This window comes from Petaurus breviceps, unplaced genomic scaffold, assembly GCF_028583685.1.
Source record: "Petaurus breviceps papuanus isolate PSGF00001 unplaced genomic scaffold, PetGlider_PUasm1.0 90895, whole genome shotgun sequence".
Classification (NCBI taxonomy): Eukaryota; Metazoa; Chordata; class Mammalia; order Diprotodontia; family Petauridae; genus Petaurus; species Petaurus breviceps.
The window spans coordinates 33,525,525-33,545,117 of record NW_027187372.1 but is presented as its reverse complement, the minus strand read 5'-3'; the positions used below and the strand labels follow the sequence as shown (position 1 = coordinate 33,545,117).

The 19,593-nt window shown below is 42.5% G+C and overlaps 1 protein-coding gene across 2 annotated transcripts in view; it reads left to right on the top strand.

Moving 5' to 3' along the window:
* FCAMR (Fc alpha and mu receptor) overlaps positions 1 to 11,016 on the top strand; it is a 47,820-nt gene extending 36,804 nt beyond the window's left edge. Inside the window, exons 2-6 of one of the 2 annotated variants that reach the window (XM_069074357.1) lie at positions 2,933 to 2,993; positions 3,554 to 3,892; positions 6,753 to 7,986; positions 8,966 to 9,081; positions 10,288 to 11,016. In XM_069074357.1, the coding sequence (XP_068930458.1) occupies positions 2,960 to 2,993; positions 3,554 to 3,892; positions 6,753 to 7,986; positions 8,966 to 9,081; positions 10,288 to 10,457 (1,893 nt within the window). In that variant the 5' untranslated portion in view covers positions 2,933 to 2,959 and the 3' untranslated portion in view covers positions 10,458 to 11,016. The remainder of the gene's footprint in view (positions 1 to 2,932; positions 2,994 to 3,553; positions 3,893 to 6,752; positions 7,987 to 8,965; positions 9,082 to 10,287) is intronic. The other variant, XM_069074359.1, reaches the window with a different exon arrangement.
* The last annotated feature ends 8,577 nt before the right edge of the window (positions 11,017 to 19,593 follow it).

The window sequence follows — 19,593 nt, the reverse complement described above, 5'->3', positions numbered from 1 at the left end:
AAGAAGAAGAAGAAGAAGAAGAAGAAGAAGAAGAAGAAGAAGAAGAAGAAGAAGAAGAGAAGAAGAAGAAGAAGAAGAAGAAGAAGAAGAAGAAGAAGAAGAAGAAGAAGAAGAAGGAGGAGGAGGAGGAGGAGGAGGAGAAAAAGAAGGAGGAGGAGGAAGAGAAGAAGGAGGAGGAGGAGAAGGAAAAGAAGGAGGAGAAGGAGAAGAAGAAAGAGACAGAGACTCAAATAATAAAAAAGAATCTGTAGAAGGTCAGAGGGGGATATCAGTGTGGCTGAAACTAGACAGGAGATGCTGGGAGGAATGGATGAACCTAACTCCTTCAGCATTCAGAGACTTATGGAAGAAAACAAATAGGACTTGAACCCAGCAAATAGTGTGATATCTGCCTGGCCCAGGTTCCCTTTTAACCTTGTGTGGCACAGTGGCTAAGAAGAACCTAGTAAGAGCAAAATAGAAAGTTTCTTCCCAAAAGAATGAATTCCCCTCATTTAGGAGGAAGTGGGTCTGACCTAGAAGGTTAGTCTGGGAGAGTGGAGATGTCTGAAAACACAAAAGAGTCAGAATATGCCTTCTGGATATAGAAGTTGGGAGATTATGGGAAGGCAAGCTCAGTGACTGAGGAGGGAGTATTAATGACAATTAGGAACAGGAAAACAATTCTAGAAAGATCTATTATAAGCCTACATTGTGCTAGGACACAGACATAGAAGGATGGAGCCCCTCCCTGCTGGAGAACCTTACACTCTGTAGGTGGGTGGGGGAAATGACACTCTGTAGGTGGGTGGGGGAAATGAAAACTCGTACACAGATAAGTAAATGTAGAAAGTAAATCCAAAGTAATTTTGGGGAGAAGGAGGGAGTTCTAATATCTGTGGAGGGTCACCAAAGGCCTTTCCTAGGGGGTAGCACCTGAGGTGAGCCTTGAAGGATGGGAAGAGAAGAAGGGAGGTATAAAGTTTTATGATACATTTACTATGTTTCAGGTACTGTGCTAAGTGCTTTACAAATATTACCTAATTTGATCCTTACAACAACCCTGGGAGATAGGCACTGTTATTGTCACTTTTTTGTAAGTGAGGAAACAGAGGTAATTAAATGACTTGCCAAGGGTTACACAGCTAGGAAGTGTCTGAAGCTGGATTTGAACTCAGGCCCAGGCTCCATTCACTGTGCCACCTAGCTACCAAGAGGTGGAGTTGATTAAGGTAGGAGAATATTTTTGTTGTTGTTGTTCTTTCTTTGCTTTTTTTTTTTTTTGGAGTGGGGAGAGTAGGGCAGTTGGGGTTAACTGACTTGCCCAAGGTCATACGGCTAGTAAGTGTTAAGTGTCTGAGGTCAGATTTGAACTCAGGTCCTCCTGACTCCAGGGCTGGTGCTCTATTCACTGCTCCACAAGGCAGGAGAATATTATAGACATGAGGGACATACAGTTGGCAGATGAAATAGCACAGGAAACAGCAGTTAGATCAGTTTGGCTGTAACATAGAGCACATGAGAGAAAATAACATGAAATAAATCTGGAAAGATATTATCGTTTGCTGTTCATTTGTCTCCCATTATTTGTGACCCCATTTGGGGTTTTCTTGGAAAAGATACTGCAGTGGTTTGGTATTTCCTTCTGAAGCTCATTTTGCAGATGAGGAAGCTGAGACAGACAAAGTTAAGTGACTTGCCCAGGGTCACACAACTAGGAAGTATCTGAAGCCAGATCTGAACTCAGGAAGATGAGTCTTCATGACTCTAGGCCAGGATGGAAAGATAGACTGTATCAAAGTTATAGAGAGTTTTAAGTTATAAGAGATTTAAATGCCAAGTAGAGATATTTTCATTTTATTCTAGAGGCAGTAGGGAACCACTGAAGTTCTTGAGCAGAGGAGTGCCGTGGTCAGAAATGTGCTTGAGGAAAATCAATTTGTCAGCCATGTGAAGGATGGATTGGAGAGGGCAGGGAAGCAGGGAGAACAATGAGGACGCCACCATGATAGTACCGGTGATCGAGTGAGATAACATTTGTAAAGTTCTTGGAACCATGCCTGGCACACAGTGGGTACTTAATAAATGCTTATTCCCCTCCCCCTTCCAGGTGAGTGGTGGGAGTGATGATTGTATGATTGGAGAGAAGGGAGCAGATGATGTTCTGGAGAGAGAATTATCTTTCAGAGAGGGCAATTCCCATTAGTTTCCTACTCATATCAGTTAGTCAGTCAGCCAGTGAGTTTTTCTGCCAACCAGCATTTATTAAACACCTATTGTATGCTAGGCTGTGCTAAGCACTAGAGATGGAAAGGCAAAAACACTGTTCCAACCCTTAAAGAGCTCATGCTCTGATGGGAGAGACAACATGTAAATAACTGTGTACAAATAAGACATGTGTGTATACATGTACACACATATGTATATACATATATATATGTAGATTGTGGAGGGAGGGAGAGAGAGAGAGACTAAAGAATAACATCTCAGAAGGAAGGCACACACTAGCATCTGAGGGTCAGTGGAACCTTCAGCTGAGTCTTGAAGAAAGCCAAGGAAACTGAGGCAGGAGAGAGAGTATTTTAGGCATGAGGAGGTAATTAGGGCAAAGGTACAAATAAAGAAAGGAGAATGGGAAAGAGCTTTTAAGGTCATTTAGTCAGAGATTCTTGACCTTTCTAGTGTCATGGACCCCTCTGGCACTCTATTTGGGGAAGCCTATGAGCCCTTCTTGAAATGATGTATGAGATAAAATACAGAGGCTTACAAAAGAAATCACTTTTATTGAAATATGGTTATGAAATGCAATTGTTTAAAAATAAGTTCCCTGATCTAGTCCAACCCCATTATTTTATAGATGAGGAAACTGAGGACCAGAAAGGTAAAGAGATCAACCCAAAGTCACTCATTTGCCTCTTCTCAGGTCATGTTTCCTTTGCAATGGTTTTTGCAGGGCACCTATCTCAGGGCAGGATGGAAAATGATTCCCTTCTTCGTCTTATGTTTGCTTCAAGGTAAGTAAAGGAGAGCCTGGCGGTGACTCCTAGAGTCCTAAAATATTCAGATTGTCAGGCAGGCAAGACCTGTGATTCCATTCCCCACCCTGCCTATACCCAAAGCCACCTGCAAAGTTCAAGAGGGTTTCTGATGGGCCACATGATAGTGGTCAACTCTTGGCCTAACCGGACCTTTTCTCTACGATGTAGCCAGGTGGCTTCTGGCCATTTGCCATTAGAAGTGAAAAAGGTGATAGACTGAGGTTCAGAGGAGTTGGGAGTGTTCTTCCCCTATTGGATCTTGTGAGTTACTGTTATCAAAGGGCAAATACATCATAAATAATTTCTGTATGGTCCAGTTTGGTAGATTTTCTAGGCCTTTCTCTCTTCTGGTTAAAATAGACCCTCACAATTTTTTTTTGTTTGACTATACATTTCTATTAAAATTTTCTTTTTCTTTTCTTTCTTTTTTTTCCCAGTGGGGCTATGTGGGAGGAAGAGAAATTATTTTAAAAATTAATTTAATTTTAAAACAATTAAAAAAAAGACTTCACCTACTTCCCCACCTCTTCCCACAGATACTAGTGCTTTGAAAGGTCCAAGACTGGTAACTGGAGACCCTGGGGGAATGGTCACCATCAAGTGCCATTATACTCCCACACCTGTCAACAGGCACCAGAGGAAATATTGGTGCCGCCTGTACCCGCCTCAGAGGTTATGCCACACCATCATCTCTACCAACTTCTTCATCAGCCAGAGCTACCAGGGCCGAGTGACTCTTCTGGACTTGCCCAGCTCGGGCATGTTTGTAGTGATGTTGGCCCAGTTGGCCCCTGAAGATACAGGGTATTATCGCTGTGGCATTGGACCTAGAACAGATATGGTCTTTGTCAGCATGAATCTAACCGTCTCTACAGGTACAGGCTAACATTACACTGCCATGCTTTATAGTGAAAACATTTAGAGTGCAGTGGGGAAAGTACTGGGTCTAGAAACAGCATTTGGGTTCAAATGATGACTTCCCCACTTACTACCTCTGTGATTGTGGGCAAGGCATTTCATCTCTGTGGGCCCTACTTTGCTCATTCACAAAATGAGAAGATTGGCCTATATAATCTCTCTGGTCCCTTCCAGATCTGATTCTGATATGGAGGGAAGTTTGTTACATAGCAATAATTTCATAAATGTGACAGATATTCCTCTTAAAATGTGTTCTGTAAAAGCTTACATTAGGAAAATGGAGCAGAAGAGATTCTATTGGTCAGGAAATCCTCCTCAGGACCATGCCTTAAACCCAAATCACTCTGGATCTCATTAATTGACCAACAGTAAGTCCCAGTTCAAGCCTCATCTGGTCAATGTTTTGTGCCCTGTTAGCTCAGAGTAAATGTAAATAGCAACCATTTCTGGTTTGGGCCAGAAACCCTGAGGGTCTTCCCCTCCCAGAATGATATTTTTTAACTTAGGTAAAAGAGGCCATTCTTTGCTTCATTTCTTGCCTAGCTTTAGTGACTGAGTGGACATTGCCTCAGTCAACCTCAGACCTGGAAAAGACCTTAGCTTATAAAGATCAAGGTCACCCACTGCATCTGGGGCCATATCCAGTCGTCCTGATCTATCTCTTGCCACTGGGTCCAGATGGCTCCAGAGCTTAAAGTGAGGTTTCTGACTTTGCACTGCCCTCCCTTACTTAAATCCCATTCTCTAGCAAGTCATGGCGTCACCTTTGTGATGTCATGTCCTCTTCTAGAATGAAGGATGAACAACAACAAAAAACTTCATCTTATCTGGGGAATTTTCCTGGGCTTATCCAGCAATTATGTTCTGATCGGTCAGATTCTCTACTCTTTACCAATCTGAATGTGGAGGAGTTCCCCAGGAACAGGGAGGGAGGGACTCGTGCCTTTAGAAGCCTTATTATAGTAGCCTGTGACTTTATATCAACTTGGTCACAAAGTATTAACTAGGTTGGGTGGGATAATATTATATAGGGTGTACCTGCACTGAACTCAGCAATCAGACAGAAATGAGGAAGGCTTAAGAAGCAGAGAAGTGTGGGGCGGCCAGGTAGCACAGCGAGTAAGAGCACCGGCTCCAGTGTTTGAGAAGACCTGGAGATCGAATCCTGGGCTCAGACACTTAGCACCCACCCAGAAACACCTGGCCGTGTAACCTTGAGCAAGTTAACCCCAATTGCTTAGGGGCGGCCAGGTGGCTCAGCGAGTAAGAGCACCGGCTCCAGTGTTGGGATGACCTGGATCAAATCCGGGCTCAGATACTCAGCACCACACCCAGAAATAATAACTGGCCATGTAACCTTGAGCAAGTTACTTAACCCCGATTGCTTAAAAAAAAAAAAAAGCAGAGAAGTGAGGCGGCTAGGTGGCACAGTGAATAGAGCACCAACCCTGGAGTCAGGAGGACCTGAGTTCAAATCCGGCCTCAGACACAACACACAAACTAGTCATGTTACCTTGGGCAAGTCACTTAACCCCAATTGCCCTCCACAAAGCCCCCCCCAAAAGATGTGGGGGGGCTGAGGAGGGGTCCTTAAGACCTCTGGTGAGCATGAGGCAGTGGCATCTGGGGGATGGTGGGCATCTGAAATGAATATCTGCTGCAGCAGAAAGGATCTCAATGGTATGTTAGGGTGACTTCTGAGAATTCAACACCAGAAGAAAAGGAGTCCCTCCAGAAGAACTCATAGGCTTCCTTTGACCAGACAATGGGAGCTCTATAACCCAATATGTGTCCTTTTTGGTCTTGTCTGGCAAGGAAGCTCAGAGATAAGTATAATGCTCACCTTCAGTAACTAACATTCCAGGTGTCTGGTACATCTATCATTCTGGTTTTTTAAATTTCATTATACATTTTCTCTGAGATATACGTGTATTTGCATACATATGTGTGTACATATATACATACACACATATGTGTATACACACACATACATGCTGTGCCTGAGGCGGGATGGGAAAGCAGGTCTTGGTGACCCCAAAGACAGTGCTTTTTCCACTTTATGCTGCCTACTCTCAGATTGGCATCACAGAATCTGAGAGCTGGAAGAGGTCATCTAGCCCAACCCATACACCAAAGGCAGCTAGGTGGCACAGGATGGAGTACTGGGCCCACTGTGTCCAAGTAACCATCATAGTCCTCATTTCATTGATCAGGAAACCAAGGCAGGGTGACTGATCTACAGCCACACACCAGGAAATGTCAGAACCTAGACTCAAAGCCAAGCTTTTAGACTCCAAGCCCAATGCTCTTTTCCTCTGTACCACAGTTTCCTCATAAGTCTATCAATTATTCATTACTTGAGTTGAGGTTTGTTTCATCAAGAGCTTTCCTCCCAACATCTAACTGCTGCTGAACTAAGGGAATGGGATTTTGAAGCAGCAGCTGGGGGAGGAGAAAAAGATAAATTTGAGGAGAAGGGCCTTTCTGGAACAGGAAGGGAGGGTTCTAGGCTGCAGGCTCTGGGAAGTCAGAGGACAGCATAGGGGTAGTGGATGATTGGGGATAGAGGGAATCCTAGAAAATGGGATCAGGGAATAGAAAGAAGACGTGGCTGCCCGATTCCCACTTTTGCCCTGGACTGTGCCGAGCCAGAGACCATTGATGTTTCCTTCAATTTGTATTTTAGCGAACATGCCTATTGATGTAATACTTAGCTTGATTGATCAGTTAAACAGCTTCTAGCCAACTGCAATGCAGCCTCTTTACTAATGCAAATGCAAGCACTGCCATTAATTAACCTGTGTTCTTTCCTAACAGCTCAAGTCAATCATTCTTTAGATTCTGCCATGCTCACAATTCCCTCAAGCATCATCCCCACAACAACTCTGGCTACCAGAGGTCAGACCATGGAAACCCTTGGAACATCAACTTCAGCTATAGGTGGACAGGACCTTGACACAACCCTGCTTGCAGGGGGATGGGGGACAAGAACCCGCAGAAGAGATCCCACTGCAGGTGAAATTACCCAGGCACCAGAAACCATTAGAACAACTTCAGCTACAGGTGGACAGGACCTTGACACAACCCTGCTTGCAGGGGGATGGGGGACAAGAACCCGCAGAAGAGATCCCACTGCAGGTGAAATTACCCAGGCACCAGGAACCACTGGAGCAACAGCCCTAGATATGGGTGGACGGTTTCCCAAAACTATTGAAACAACAACTGGAGCTCCAGGTGGTCAGATCTTTGATGCAGATTTGGTTACAAAAGGACAGGGTCCGGGAACTTGCAGAGGACACGTAACTCCAACCAAGACCTCAGGAACCATTGGAACAATCACCTCAGTTGCGGGTAGACAGGGTTCAGGAACTCTTGGAAGAACAACTCCAGTTGTAGGCACACAGGACCTTGACAGTCTGGTGGTGAAAAGACAGGAGGCAGGAATTAGCAGAGATCTAACTCTGATTAGAGTCACTCAGCTACCAGTACAAGCTTCAAGCAAAAATATACAGACTCTAGGAACAGTTAGATTCCCAATTCCAGGTACTGGTGACTGGGTTCTGGAAACCACAAAAGCAGCATATCTAGTTCCAGAGGGACAGACTTCAGGAGCCAAAGTAACATCAAATGTAATGGAAGGTGGTTTTGTCTCAGGAACTAGGGCAGTGACAAAGGCGATTGTAGGAACCATTAGAGAAAGGAGATCAACCAGCAGAAGCACAAATAGGCTAACTGAGGGAATTGTGAACATCAGAATACCTCTGATTACCACCATAAACAGCCCTGGAAGCACCAGAGCTTCAACAATGGTCAGAGACAGTCTCAGAGAAGTAACTCCAGGCACAGACCAACAGACCCAGGGGATCACCAGAGCTACAGCCCCAGATACAGATGTAGGCGCGTGGTCCTCAGGAACCTTTAGAAAAGGGAAAGTTTCAGCCTTAGGAGGAACAGCCACCATTGGTAGAGAAAGTCACTCAGAGGAACCACTGAGAAGAATCCCAGGAGCAGCACTCCTGATTCCGTCCAGCAATAAGCCCTTCATGGAGAAGTAAGAGCCTGTGCTTGTCTCTCCTCCAGAGGCACTACTCTTGCCATTCTGGCCACTTAGGTCAGTTCTGTGATCCTTCTTCATCTTTGCCCACTCATCCTAAAACCGGACTTAGAATTGATGAGGAGTGCATGGGATTTGTTATCTTTTCCTTCTTTCCTTTCTTCAGCTCACTAATTTAGAGATAAAGACAAGATATGACAATGTTTTTCCTTAGTCTGTCACTTCTCTTTACCCCTTCAGATGTCTCAGTTGAGAGGTTGTTTTCTGTGCTGGAAACTCTCTCTCTCTCTCTCTCTCTCTCTCTCTCTCTCTCTCTCTCTCTGTCTCTCTCTGTCTCTCTCTCTGTCTCTGTCTCTCTCTGTCTCTGTCTCTCTCTCTCTCCCCTTCCTTTTTTCCCTTCTTTCCCTCTCTTACTCCCTCCTTTTCTCTTCCTTCTTTCCTCTTCTCTCTCATAGTTTACTTAGATAGTTTGAATCATAAAATGAAAGAGCCAGTGGGGATGAATGAAAACAATTAATCCAAAGCCCTCATTTTGGAGGTTTAGACAGAGATCTAGAGAGGGATAGTGTCTTGCCTAAGGTCACACAGCTAACAATTTTGTCTGAGAAAGGACTAGAACAGATCTTCAGTTCCTAATCCAGTACAATTTCAGATAGATAGAACATTTCTCACCTGCTATGGCCAGGCCACCTTGGGAATATAGACACTCTAATATAGCCTGGTGAGGGAGAAAGAACCCTAGGCTGACTCTCCAGAGGTCTGAGTTTTGACTTTGTGACTAGCAAACTAAGGCAATTGACCTTCTGTCTCAATGCCTTAGTTTCTTCCTCTGTACAATGAAGGTGTTGGACTAAAAGGCCTACAAGGTCTTTTCCAACTCCAAGTTCTAGGATGTTCTGGTTTTAAGCGAGATCCTTTCCTACGTTCTCCCCAGTTCCTACTCTTCCTCAGCCATCCCTCCTCCTTTCTTCCCCAGGTCATCTCCAGACCAGAGGCGTACCTCCCACATCCTGATCACTCTCTCTACTGTGTTGCTCCCATTTGTTCTCCTGGTTCTGTTGCTACTGCTAAGGAAGCTTCAGAAGAGGGTCTGTAAGTCATTGGGGTCTAGGGTGTGGGCAATGGCAATTTTTATATTCTTTTTGATGCTCCAAGGGGGCAGTTATGTCTGATGGCTAGGGTAGCAGATTTGGGAATGAGGTAGGGTAGGAGACCAGATATCTCGATACAGCACTCCCCTTACACTTTCTGTATGACTCTAGACAAAGTCACTGACCCCTCTGGGCCTCAGTTTATCTATCTATACAATGAACACAATCATCCTTTCCTAATCATTGCTTCCCAGGACTAAGTATGCTAAAAATGAAATTCTTTAGAAGATCCTAGGAATCTTAAGATTTGGAGTTTGAAGGAAATTTGGAGGTCATCTATTCTAAGTACCTCATTTTACAGGTGAGGAAATTGAAAACAAGAAAGGGAAATTTGCTTTCTGAGGTTATACAGGTAGGAAGTCACAGAGCTGAGATTGGGACCTCTGTCTGCCAATTCCATTGGCAAGTTTATGCTCACAAAATTTGAGATGTCTTGAAGGCTTGTCCCCTACTTCTTTGCAGAGGTGCTGGGGTTGGGGAAGGTTTATAGATGTGAAACATTATGAAAATATTCAGACTTTTTCAGTGTGATGATAGATTTTGTGAAATTTTTTGTTTTCTTTTTCTTTTTTTGAAAACTTATTTGTTATAAGGGATGGCTCCTCTGGGAGAAGGATATAGGGGGTAATTTAGACTATGTTAAAACCAAAATCCATCAATAACATTTTAAAAAATGACATCCTAAAGAAATTGCTAGCTGGAAGATTGTGTGCCCTCCAGGTCACCCCACTCTATTCCCATGTATATGACAGATAGAGAAAAAGAGACAGAAAGAGAGGTCTCGCAAAGAGATGAATCAGCCAAAGATTATACATTCTTTGTGCTTGGGCTGAAATTTTTTTAAATCAGGTCTCTGCCAGTCCAGGGTCCAGAGCTAAGTGTTAGTAAGCAAAGGGTTATATAGTGACTGGGGCTGGGGCTGAGGCTGGTGGGAGGGGCCTAGGGAGGGGGAGGGGGTGTCCTGAGTCCACAGCCTATAGATTCCATAGTCCTAGTCCTCTGCTGAGCATTCATCGCTCTGGGGACCCAAACTGGTGCTTGGTGGTGTGATGCTTTGAGAACAAAGTTTATCTTCAGGGTAAGAGCTATAAGGAGGAGAAACTTTCCAGGCCCAGTAGCACTCACAAGGTTTTCTGTGCCTATGCAGCTCTTCGGACCCAGGAGCCCACGTTTTCCCTAATCCAGCTAACTAACTTTGAAGATCTCCCAGAGAAGCTGAGCTTGGAAGCACTACCGCCCCAGGAAGCCTCACTCCTCCACAGTCATCCCCACGGAAGGCAATCAGGGGGCTCAACCGTCCTATCTGTGCCAGTCTGAGCCTCTCAAAGGGAGACCTGGGGTCCTCAGTGTCTTCCTGGACCACAAGAACCAGGAGCTCCACACCACCTCTTCCCTATAATTAGGAGAGGAGGTCAAAGGAGCTGGGGTTCAGCCTTAGAGAAGAAAAAGGTGAGGTCATGGGGATTTAATTATTTTTAAATCTAGGAGGGTGTGAAAATGAGGGATGCTTATTTGTTGTCATTCTCCACCACCAAAGAACAGATGAAGAGATTTTAAATGTTTGTGAGACTCCAGAAAGGACTTTCAAGCTAAGAGAAGAATTACTGATCCCTGGAAGAGGCTACCAGGAGGGGCCATGGAATCTCCATCCCCAAAGATTTAGCAATTGTAGTCTCTCCTTCCTCTAAATCGCCCCCTCCATTACTTTGTAATTCTCATATGGTGTTATTTACATCCACATTTATACTGTAGTTTTTTTGTGTGTATACTTACCCTATCATTCCCAAAAGACAGACTGTAAGTTCCCCAAGGATGTATTCTTCACCTTCATATCTCCCATAGTGCCCAAGTATACAGTAAGCACTCAATAAATACATTTGTTGAATTGAATTGTCTAAATTGATCTGTTATGGGATGAAATTATCTCTGAGTATTCCAATCTTCACTGATTTCCTCCTTTTCTCAGCTCCTCCTGTAGTCTCCAAACTTATATCAGTAAACATTTTTTAACCTACTCTCCCCCATGTGAGTATAATTACTTATTTATAAATTATATATGCATATCTCTGTACTAATAATTTTGTGCCTTCTAAAATTTACCAAAAAAATTTTTTTAAGGAATTATTCATAAAGATTAAACAATATTTGGTCCTAGAGTCACTAGGGAGTCACTAGAGTTTACTGAAGGGTGTGTGTAACTTGGTCAGACCCATAGTTTAGGAAAATCACTTTGGCAGATGTCTCTCATCCGGCATAAGAAGGGGAAGAAACTTGGGGGGCAGGGACAGATAAGAGGCTATCACAATAGTTCTGGTTGAGAGGTGATGAGAATCTGAAATAAGGCAGTAATGAAGTGAGTTGAGGAAGGAAAGAGATGGGGCAGATGTAGAGGTAAGGACAATAAGATTTGGCAACTGGTTACACATGTGGGATGAGAGATAAGAAGAATGACAGCAAGACAGGTGACTAGAAGGATGGTGGTACCCTTCATAGCAATGGGCAAGTTTGGAAGAGGTGTGGGCTTGAGGGAGAAGGAAATGTAATAAGATCTGTGATCTGTTGTAACCTGTGCTTAGTGGGACTCACTTATGGTTTTTGTTTGTTTGTTGTCTATTTTTCTAATGATTTTTTTTTGTAAATAATACTTTATTTTCTCCAATTATGTGTAAATATAGTTTTGAACATTTATTCTTTTTTTTTTTTTGCTTTTTGGAGGGCAATTGGGGTTAAGTGACTTACCCAAGGTCACACGGCTAGTTTTTGTGTTAAGTGTCTGAGGCTGGATTTGAACTCAGGTCCTCCTGTCTCCAGGGCTGGTGCTCTGTGCCACCTAGCCGCCCCTTGAACATTCATTCATAAAATATTTTTAGTTCCAAACTTCTCTCATTCCCTCCCCTCTCCTCTCCCCAAGGTGGAAGCAATTATGGAAACATATTTCCACGTTAGTCATGTTCTGAAAGAAGAAATAGAATGAAAGGGAAAAGTCACAAAAAACCCCAAAAAGTGAAAATAAAATGCTTTGATCTGCATTCAAACTGCATAGTTCTTTCTCTGGATGTGGATAGCATTTTCCATCATGAGTCTTTTGGAATTGTCTTAGATCATTGTATTGCTGAGAAGAGTTAAATCAATCATAGTTGATCGTGACATAGTGTTGCTATTACTGTTTACAATGTTCTCATGGTTTTGCTCACTTCCCCCAGCAAAGTTCATGTAAGATTTTTTTCTGAAATTTACCTGCTCATCATTTCTTCTAGCACAATAGTATTCCATTACATTCATAAACCACAACTTGTTCAGCCATTCCCCAATTGATGGGCATCCCCTCAATTTCCAATTCTCTGCCATCACAAAAATTGCTGCTATAAATATTTTTGTTCATGTAGATTCTTTTTCCTTTTTATGATCCCTTTGGGGGTAAAGATCTAGTAGTGTTATTGCTGGATCACAGGGTATGCACAGTTAGTTTCCAATTAATTTTTAATCTATCTTTCCATGGTCCTTTATTACATGAAATTTTTATTGCATCATGATCTGAAAAGGATGCATTTAATATTTCTGCCTTTCTACATTTGATTGTGGGGTTTTTAGGCCCTAATACATTAGAATTTTAGAAAAGTTAAATATGACAGACCTCTGGAGAAAATTGAATGAATACATGACACCTACACCAAAAATGTCACTTTTATCCTTAAGATTCTGGATCCCCTTTTCTAGTTGGTTGACTTTCTTTACGTAATCTTTTTTTTCTTGGATTACTCTTTTTTTAAAAAAAATTTTCCTTGATCTCTCTCATTAGATTTTTAAAGTCTTTTTAAAACTTTGTCTATTAGTTCTTTTTGGGCAGGTAACTATTTGATGTTACTTTTTGGGGTAGGAGAGATCTTTTACTTTTGCTTTAATATCCTCTTCTAAAGATGAAACCCAGTCTTCTCTATTCCCATAGTAACTTTCTATTGTTGGGTTCTTTCTCCTTTGCCTGCTCATTTATTATTATTTTTTATTTATAGCAGGTTTTTATTGTAATCACCTTTAGTCCTAGGGTATGGGGTTGATGTCTCTGGCCTCAGATCCTCCATCTGACCTGGAACTGAAACCAAGAATTCTGCCCTCCTATAAGTGCCCACAGTCAGCAGAGTCCCTGCCCCACTGCTTCTGTACTCACTGGACATATGCTGGTTCCTTCTCACTCAGGGTCATGTCTCAACAGCACAGCTAGGACTGGTGTCCCTTGGATAAGCAGAGGTTCCCTTAATCTTCTTCTGCCCAGATGCCCAACTCCCTACACTGTCCAGGAGATGAAAATTCCTAAGGCTGGGGCTAAGGCTACCTTCTAACCCAACTAGCCCCAGGGCTCGAAGTTTCAGCAGAACTATCCTGGAGGTGTTTATACTTCACAGGAATCAAATTTTGGATCTTCTCTGGTTGTTCCAGGAAGACCACTGTTCTGCCCCAACTTTTATTTATTTTTACTGCTCTACATTCACTCTGAGGCACTATTTTGTCTTGTCTGTGGAGGAAATCTGGAGAGCTTGGAATTTTCTGACCTACTCTGCCATCTTTCCAGAATTTTCTCTCCATTTTAGGATCTTTTTCAGGAGGTGATTGGTGGATTCCTTCAATGACTGTTTTACCCTCTGATTCTAGGATATCAGGGAAATTTTCCTTGATAATTTCTTGAAAGATGCTTTCTAGGTTCTTTTTTTTTTTTTATCATGGCTTTGAAGTAATCCATTAATTCTTAAGTTGCCTCTCTTGGCTCTATTTTCCAGGTCAGTTGTTTTTCCAATGAGGTATTTTATATTTTCTTCTATTTTTTTATTCTTTTGATTTTGTTTGACTGATTCTTGATGTCTGATAGAGTCATTAGCTTCCACTTGCCCAATTCTAATTTTTAAGGAATTATTTTCTTCAGTTAGATTTTCTATGTCCTTTTCCATTTGGTCAATTTTACTTTTTAAGTTGTTTTCTTCCATTTTTGTGCTTCCTTTTCCAAGCTGTTGACTCTTTTTTTTTCATAATTCTCTTGCATAACTCTCATTTCTTTTCCCCATTTTTCTTCCACCTCTCTTACTTTATTTTTAAAATCCTTTTTAAGCTCTTCTAAGAGGACTTTTTGAGCTTGAGACCAATTCATATTCCCTTTTGAGGTTTTGCCTATAGGCATTTTGACACAGTTGTCAGCTTTTGAATTTGTGTTTTTATTCTTCCTGTTACCATAGTAGCTTTCTATGGTCAGGGCTCTTTTTGGTTTTTGCTTATTTTTTAAAGTTAAACTTTGCTTCTGGGGTACAGGGTGCACTGTCCCAAGCTTCTTGCAATGGGGGTCAGGGGTCTGATCACTGGCCTTCTGCACCAGGGTCTCTGGGGCTGGCATCTTGTCCACTGAGCTATGGTGACCTGGCCTAGTTGCATTTGTTGTGCCCTGGGTTCTGGGGTTGGCAGTTTGTGATGGGGCTGGAGGTCTTGCAACTGGCCCACAGTGCTACTGACCTGCTGAGCCCAGACCACAGGGCTTTGGGTTTCTGATTTGTGCTGTGGCTAAAAGCCTCCTGCTAGCTTGCCTGGACACCACCTCTTCTGGGCCATGCTCCCTTTTTACTCAAATGTGACAGACATTTTGTGAAGTCCTTCTAAGTTATCTTGGGCTGAAAAAATCATTTCACTCTATGTTTTTGTGGATTTTGTCACTCGGGAATTCTTTTAGAGGCTTGATTTAACATTGTTTCCAGGGAAACTGGGGAGAGCTCAGGCAACTTTCTCACTTCTCTCCATCCTCTTGTCTAGGACTCACCTGTTAAATGAAAAGTTAAGTGGGATTTTTTTTTATTCCTAGATAATGATCCAAGTGTTCAGAGCCCAGCCCTCAAAGGGTGCTTATAGGGAGTGGGAAGTAGATGTGCTGAGGGAGAGGGTTCAGAATTTCCCAAATGGTTCCTGTGAAGCTACTTTTGTGAGGGGCTGGGGAGGGTATTAAGTTGTAACTGCCCAAAGGGATACTGCTGGTAATGAAGTTCTGAGGTTGAAAGGTGGCACAGGGAGGGAAGAAGTGAAGTAGGGGACTTCTGAGGGGTAAGTGTGGTTGTACTGGAGACAAGCCCCACAGTTGGCGACTGTAGAGAAGGTGGGATGAGGCTCATTCTCTCTATGATCGGCTGAGTGCACAACCCTTGGATCAAGCCATGATCCCCTAGAAGGCCTGCACCCTGACCTTGGACACCATTGCTCTAAAGCAGTGGTGTCACACTCAAATAGAAATGGAGCTATTAAGCATACATAAGGATCTCTGTAAGTCTCATATTGACTTAGTTTTAAAATATAATATTGTCTATGTTGCATTGTATTTTTATTTATTTTGTTAAACATTTCCCAATTACATTTTTAACCTGGTTTGGGGCTGCATGTGGAATTTTGTAGGCCACTCATGGCCTCATGTTTGATACTTCTGGTCTAAAAGACTTTTTAAAATTTAGTAACTATTCAAATACTGTCTGAGATTAAGTTAATTGTAATCTCATGGGATCACAGATCTAGAATGGTCCAATCCAACCTCCTCATTTTACAGATGAGGAAAGGGGGGCCCAGACTAGCCCAAGTAAGGAATATCAGAAGTAGGATTCGAACCCTGGCCCTCTGATTCTAGAGCCAATCATCTTTCCACTGTGTCAGACTATAGTTCATACTCTTGTCTCTTTAATTAGATTGTAAATTGTATGAGGAAAGGGGACTATAGCTTACTTGTTTTTGTATCTGCCACAGTACCTTTTACATAAGTGTTCAATAAATGCTGTTGATTGGTTAATTGATTGATGGATACCATGCCTGGAGGCAGCAGATGGAATCAATGCTCCCTGAAGGTTGCTTCCCATTCTGGGATGCTTTGACCCCAGCTGGGTTTCTGCCCTTTTGCCTGTGAATCCCTTAATCTGACCCCAGAGGTAGATTGAGGTAGGATCTGGCTAAAGTAAGGAATTCCCTTCCTTTAGCTTCCCTTCCCTATCCCTCTCCTTCTTCTCCCCAGCTTCCTCACTCTAGTGATTGTATGGACAAGGCCCACTGATCTTCAACCATGGTAATTCAGACAAAATTGGAGTATCTGGGGAATAAACTGAGCTCAGCAGTCCAGCAAGACAGTTTAGATATTTTGTCTTGGTCATAATTTTGGGGATTTTCCTAAAAAGAAAAATCCCTGACTGAGGTGGTTGAGATGGAGGGGGATTTTTGCAGGAGAATCTCAGGATGTAGTAACTCCCAATCCACAATGAACCTGTTGTCCGTTAATAAAGCTTTAACATCAGGGGCAGATTAAGGGAGCTGGAAATAGGTCTTTTAGGTCAAAAAAGAAGGCATAAAAAAGGAAATTCAGTCTGGATTATGTACATAGTTGTCTGACATCATGTCTGATAGAGGAACACTGCCTTCCCCTCAAGCCTGCTGTAGTCTCAGACCACAATCTGATTTTTCTTCTTTTCCTGATATATTGGTAAGTTGTTGAGAGTTCATGTGGGTAGAACTGTCCTAGGACAAGATTTCTTACCTCTTTTTTGTCCTTCTCCCCTTAGACAGTCTAATAAAACCTATGGATCCCTCCTCTACTCTGTTTTTTTGAATGTATAAAATAAAATGCATAGGACTAAACGTGTACTAAATATTTTAAATATATCATCAGTCTGGGGCGGCTAGGTGGTGCAGTGAGTAAAGCGCAGGCCCCGGAGTCAGGCAGACGGGAGTTCAGTTCCGGCCTCAGACACTTAACACCCACACAAAAAACACTAGCTGTGTAACCTTGGGTGAGTTACTTAACCCCAATTACCCTCCAAAAGGAGGAAAAAAAAAAATATATATATATATATATATATATCATCAGTCTAATTGACACCTAAACAAAATTTCCCACATACTGTAATAGTCTTTGGATATCATTTTTTTTTCTGAGTTCAAGGACCCACAAGGTCCCCTCTCCTAGAAGTAGAGGCTTATAGGAGGAAGGAAAGCTTCTTACTGGTAGCCAGGGATTGGAAGAAAAATGCTCCTAGGGGACATGGCGACCTTACATCTTAATCAACAGGAAACCTGGATTAAGTCCCTCTTACATGTGGCACTGAACCAGACACTATGCCAAGAGAAGGAAGGGAGGCATACATACATACAGTCCAAAGTCAACAAATGACAGTTTATCTGTCTAGTAAAAGCATTGGATTGACAGAAATGAAGTGGCAAGTGACAGATAATAACCCAGATGCATTAGGAGGGCACTTCATGCCTCTTCAGGAAGTTTTCACAAACATTCTCATCTCACTTGATGCACACAATGAGTTTTTGAGGTACAAAGGAGAAAGAACAGATGTTATCACCCTCATTTAATAGATTAAAAAAAAATTGACTCCCAGGGAGGCTAAGTCCCAGCTTAATTAGTGCCAGAGCTGAAACTAGAACCTGGGTCACCTGATTCCTATGTAGCCCAGTGTTCTTTGATACCACACCGCAGTGGCTCTGAACTCCTCTACTCTGTCTACCTAAATGCCACCCAGACTTCAAAGTCCTGCTCAAATCCAACCGCATCTCCCTGACATCTCCAGCTCAAAATGACTTCTCCTTCCTTGGAACTCTTGTGGTCTTTTTTTTTCTTTTCTTTTTTTAAATTTGCTTTTTTTTGGGGGGAAGGTAGGGCAATTGGGTTTAAGTGACTTGCCCAAGGTCACATAGCTAGGTTTGTGTGTGTGTGTGCATGTGTATTAAGTATTGTATGTGTATTAGGCCAGATTTGAAGTCAAGTCCTCCTGACTCCAGGGCCAGTGCTCTATTCACTGTGCCACCTAGCTGCCCAGGGTTTTTATTTTCTTACCATTCATCTGACTATCGCCACCCCCTGCTTCATATTTATTCTAAGCTGTTTAGCTCTATATGTCTTGTGTGGAAAATCAAAACCAAGGGGCTGTTCTCCTACTGAGGAAGAGCTAAGCGAATTATATTACGTTAATTTAATGGAACAGTTGCCATAAGAAATGATGGAAGGAGATTGGGCAGCTGATCTCTGAACTGATGCAGAGTCAGGTGAGTACAACAGGAAGAACAATTTATACAGTGATAGTAACAATGTAGAGGAAAAATAGCTTGGAAAGACTGGAGAACTCTGCTCAATGCAGTGACCAACCATCAGCCCAGAGGGCTGAAGCTGAAACACTCCCACCCCAGAGGCGATGAGCTCTGCCACAAACTATATATAACCTTGAGATTTTCCTTTCTTTAGGCTTCATTTTCCTCATTATTAAAAAAAAAATGTGTTGGACTAAATAATATCCAAGGTTCCTTTCAGTTCTAAATCACATGACGCTAGTTCAAGCTACTTGCCTAAGGTTAAATGATGAGTAGTTTAGGGAGCTGGAACTCAAAAGTAGGTCTGGTGAGTGGGTTTCACAGTCATTTCCTTAAACCAAGCTCTCTGGTCCAGATACTCTAACCATGTAGTCCCCCATACTACCATTTACTTCCTCACTAAGACACCAAAAACAAAAAAAGAATTGATTAAAATTTCACTGTTCACTTGCCAAAGTATCTGATGTGGAGGAAATCAATGTATCCAATGTACAGTTTACCTCTGCTGTTTCTGCATACTTCTATACCCTCACTGCCCTTTTAATATCTGCCTCAGCCAAAGAGAATTAGTGTGCAACTCTGCTATAAAACCACTGCAAATCTAAGTAGAATAGAATTTGAGGATTGCTCATTCTCCTGGGTTCTCTTTAGTAGCTAGGATAAATGCATGTAACTTAGAAACAACTGCACAGTGCTTGGTATGTAACGTTGTTGTTTGTCCTTCGTTCCGGAAGAGGGCCATGGCATCAGGAAGGTGATGCCATGACTAGCAAATGGACTGGATTTAAATGAGGGAGGGCTGTGCAGAGTCACCAGCCTTACTCTTTCCTCTGAAGCCATCTGGGTCCAGTGGCAAGATGTAGATCAGGAAAACTGGAGATGGCACCAGATACAGTGGTAGACCTTGGTCTTTTTAAGCTAAGGTCTTTCCTAGGTCTCAGGTTAACTGAGGCAACACCCATTCAGTGATTAATGTTAGGTAAGAAACGAGACAAAGAATGGCCTCTTTTACCTAGTCAAAAAAAAATCAATCTGGAAGGGAAAGATTCTCAGGGTTTCTGACCCAAACAGAAACAATTGCTATTTACATTCATTCAGAGGCTTCTGGGTCCAAATAATGACCACTAAGTGGTGCTTGGCCTGGGACCTATTGTTGGCCAATAAGAGCCAGAGTGAATTGGCTTTAAGGAAGGGTCCTTAAGAAAGAAATCTAGCCCATAAACCCCAAGATATTCCTTTGGGCAGAGTGCTGCAGGTAAGATTTGTATGATAGCCTATGTGGACAGAAGAAGAGGAAGGAGAAGAGAAGAGATGAAGAAGAAGGAAGGAAGGAAGGAAGGAAGGAAGGAAGGAAGGA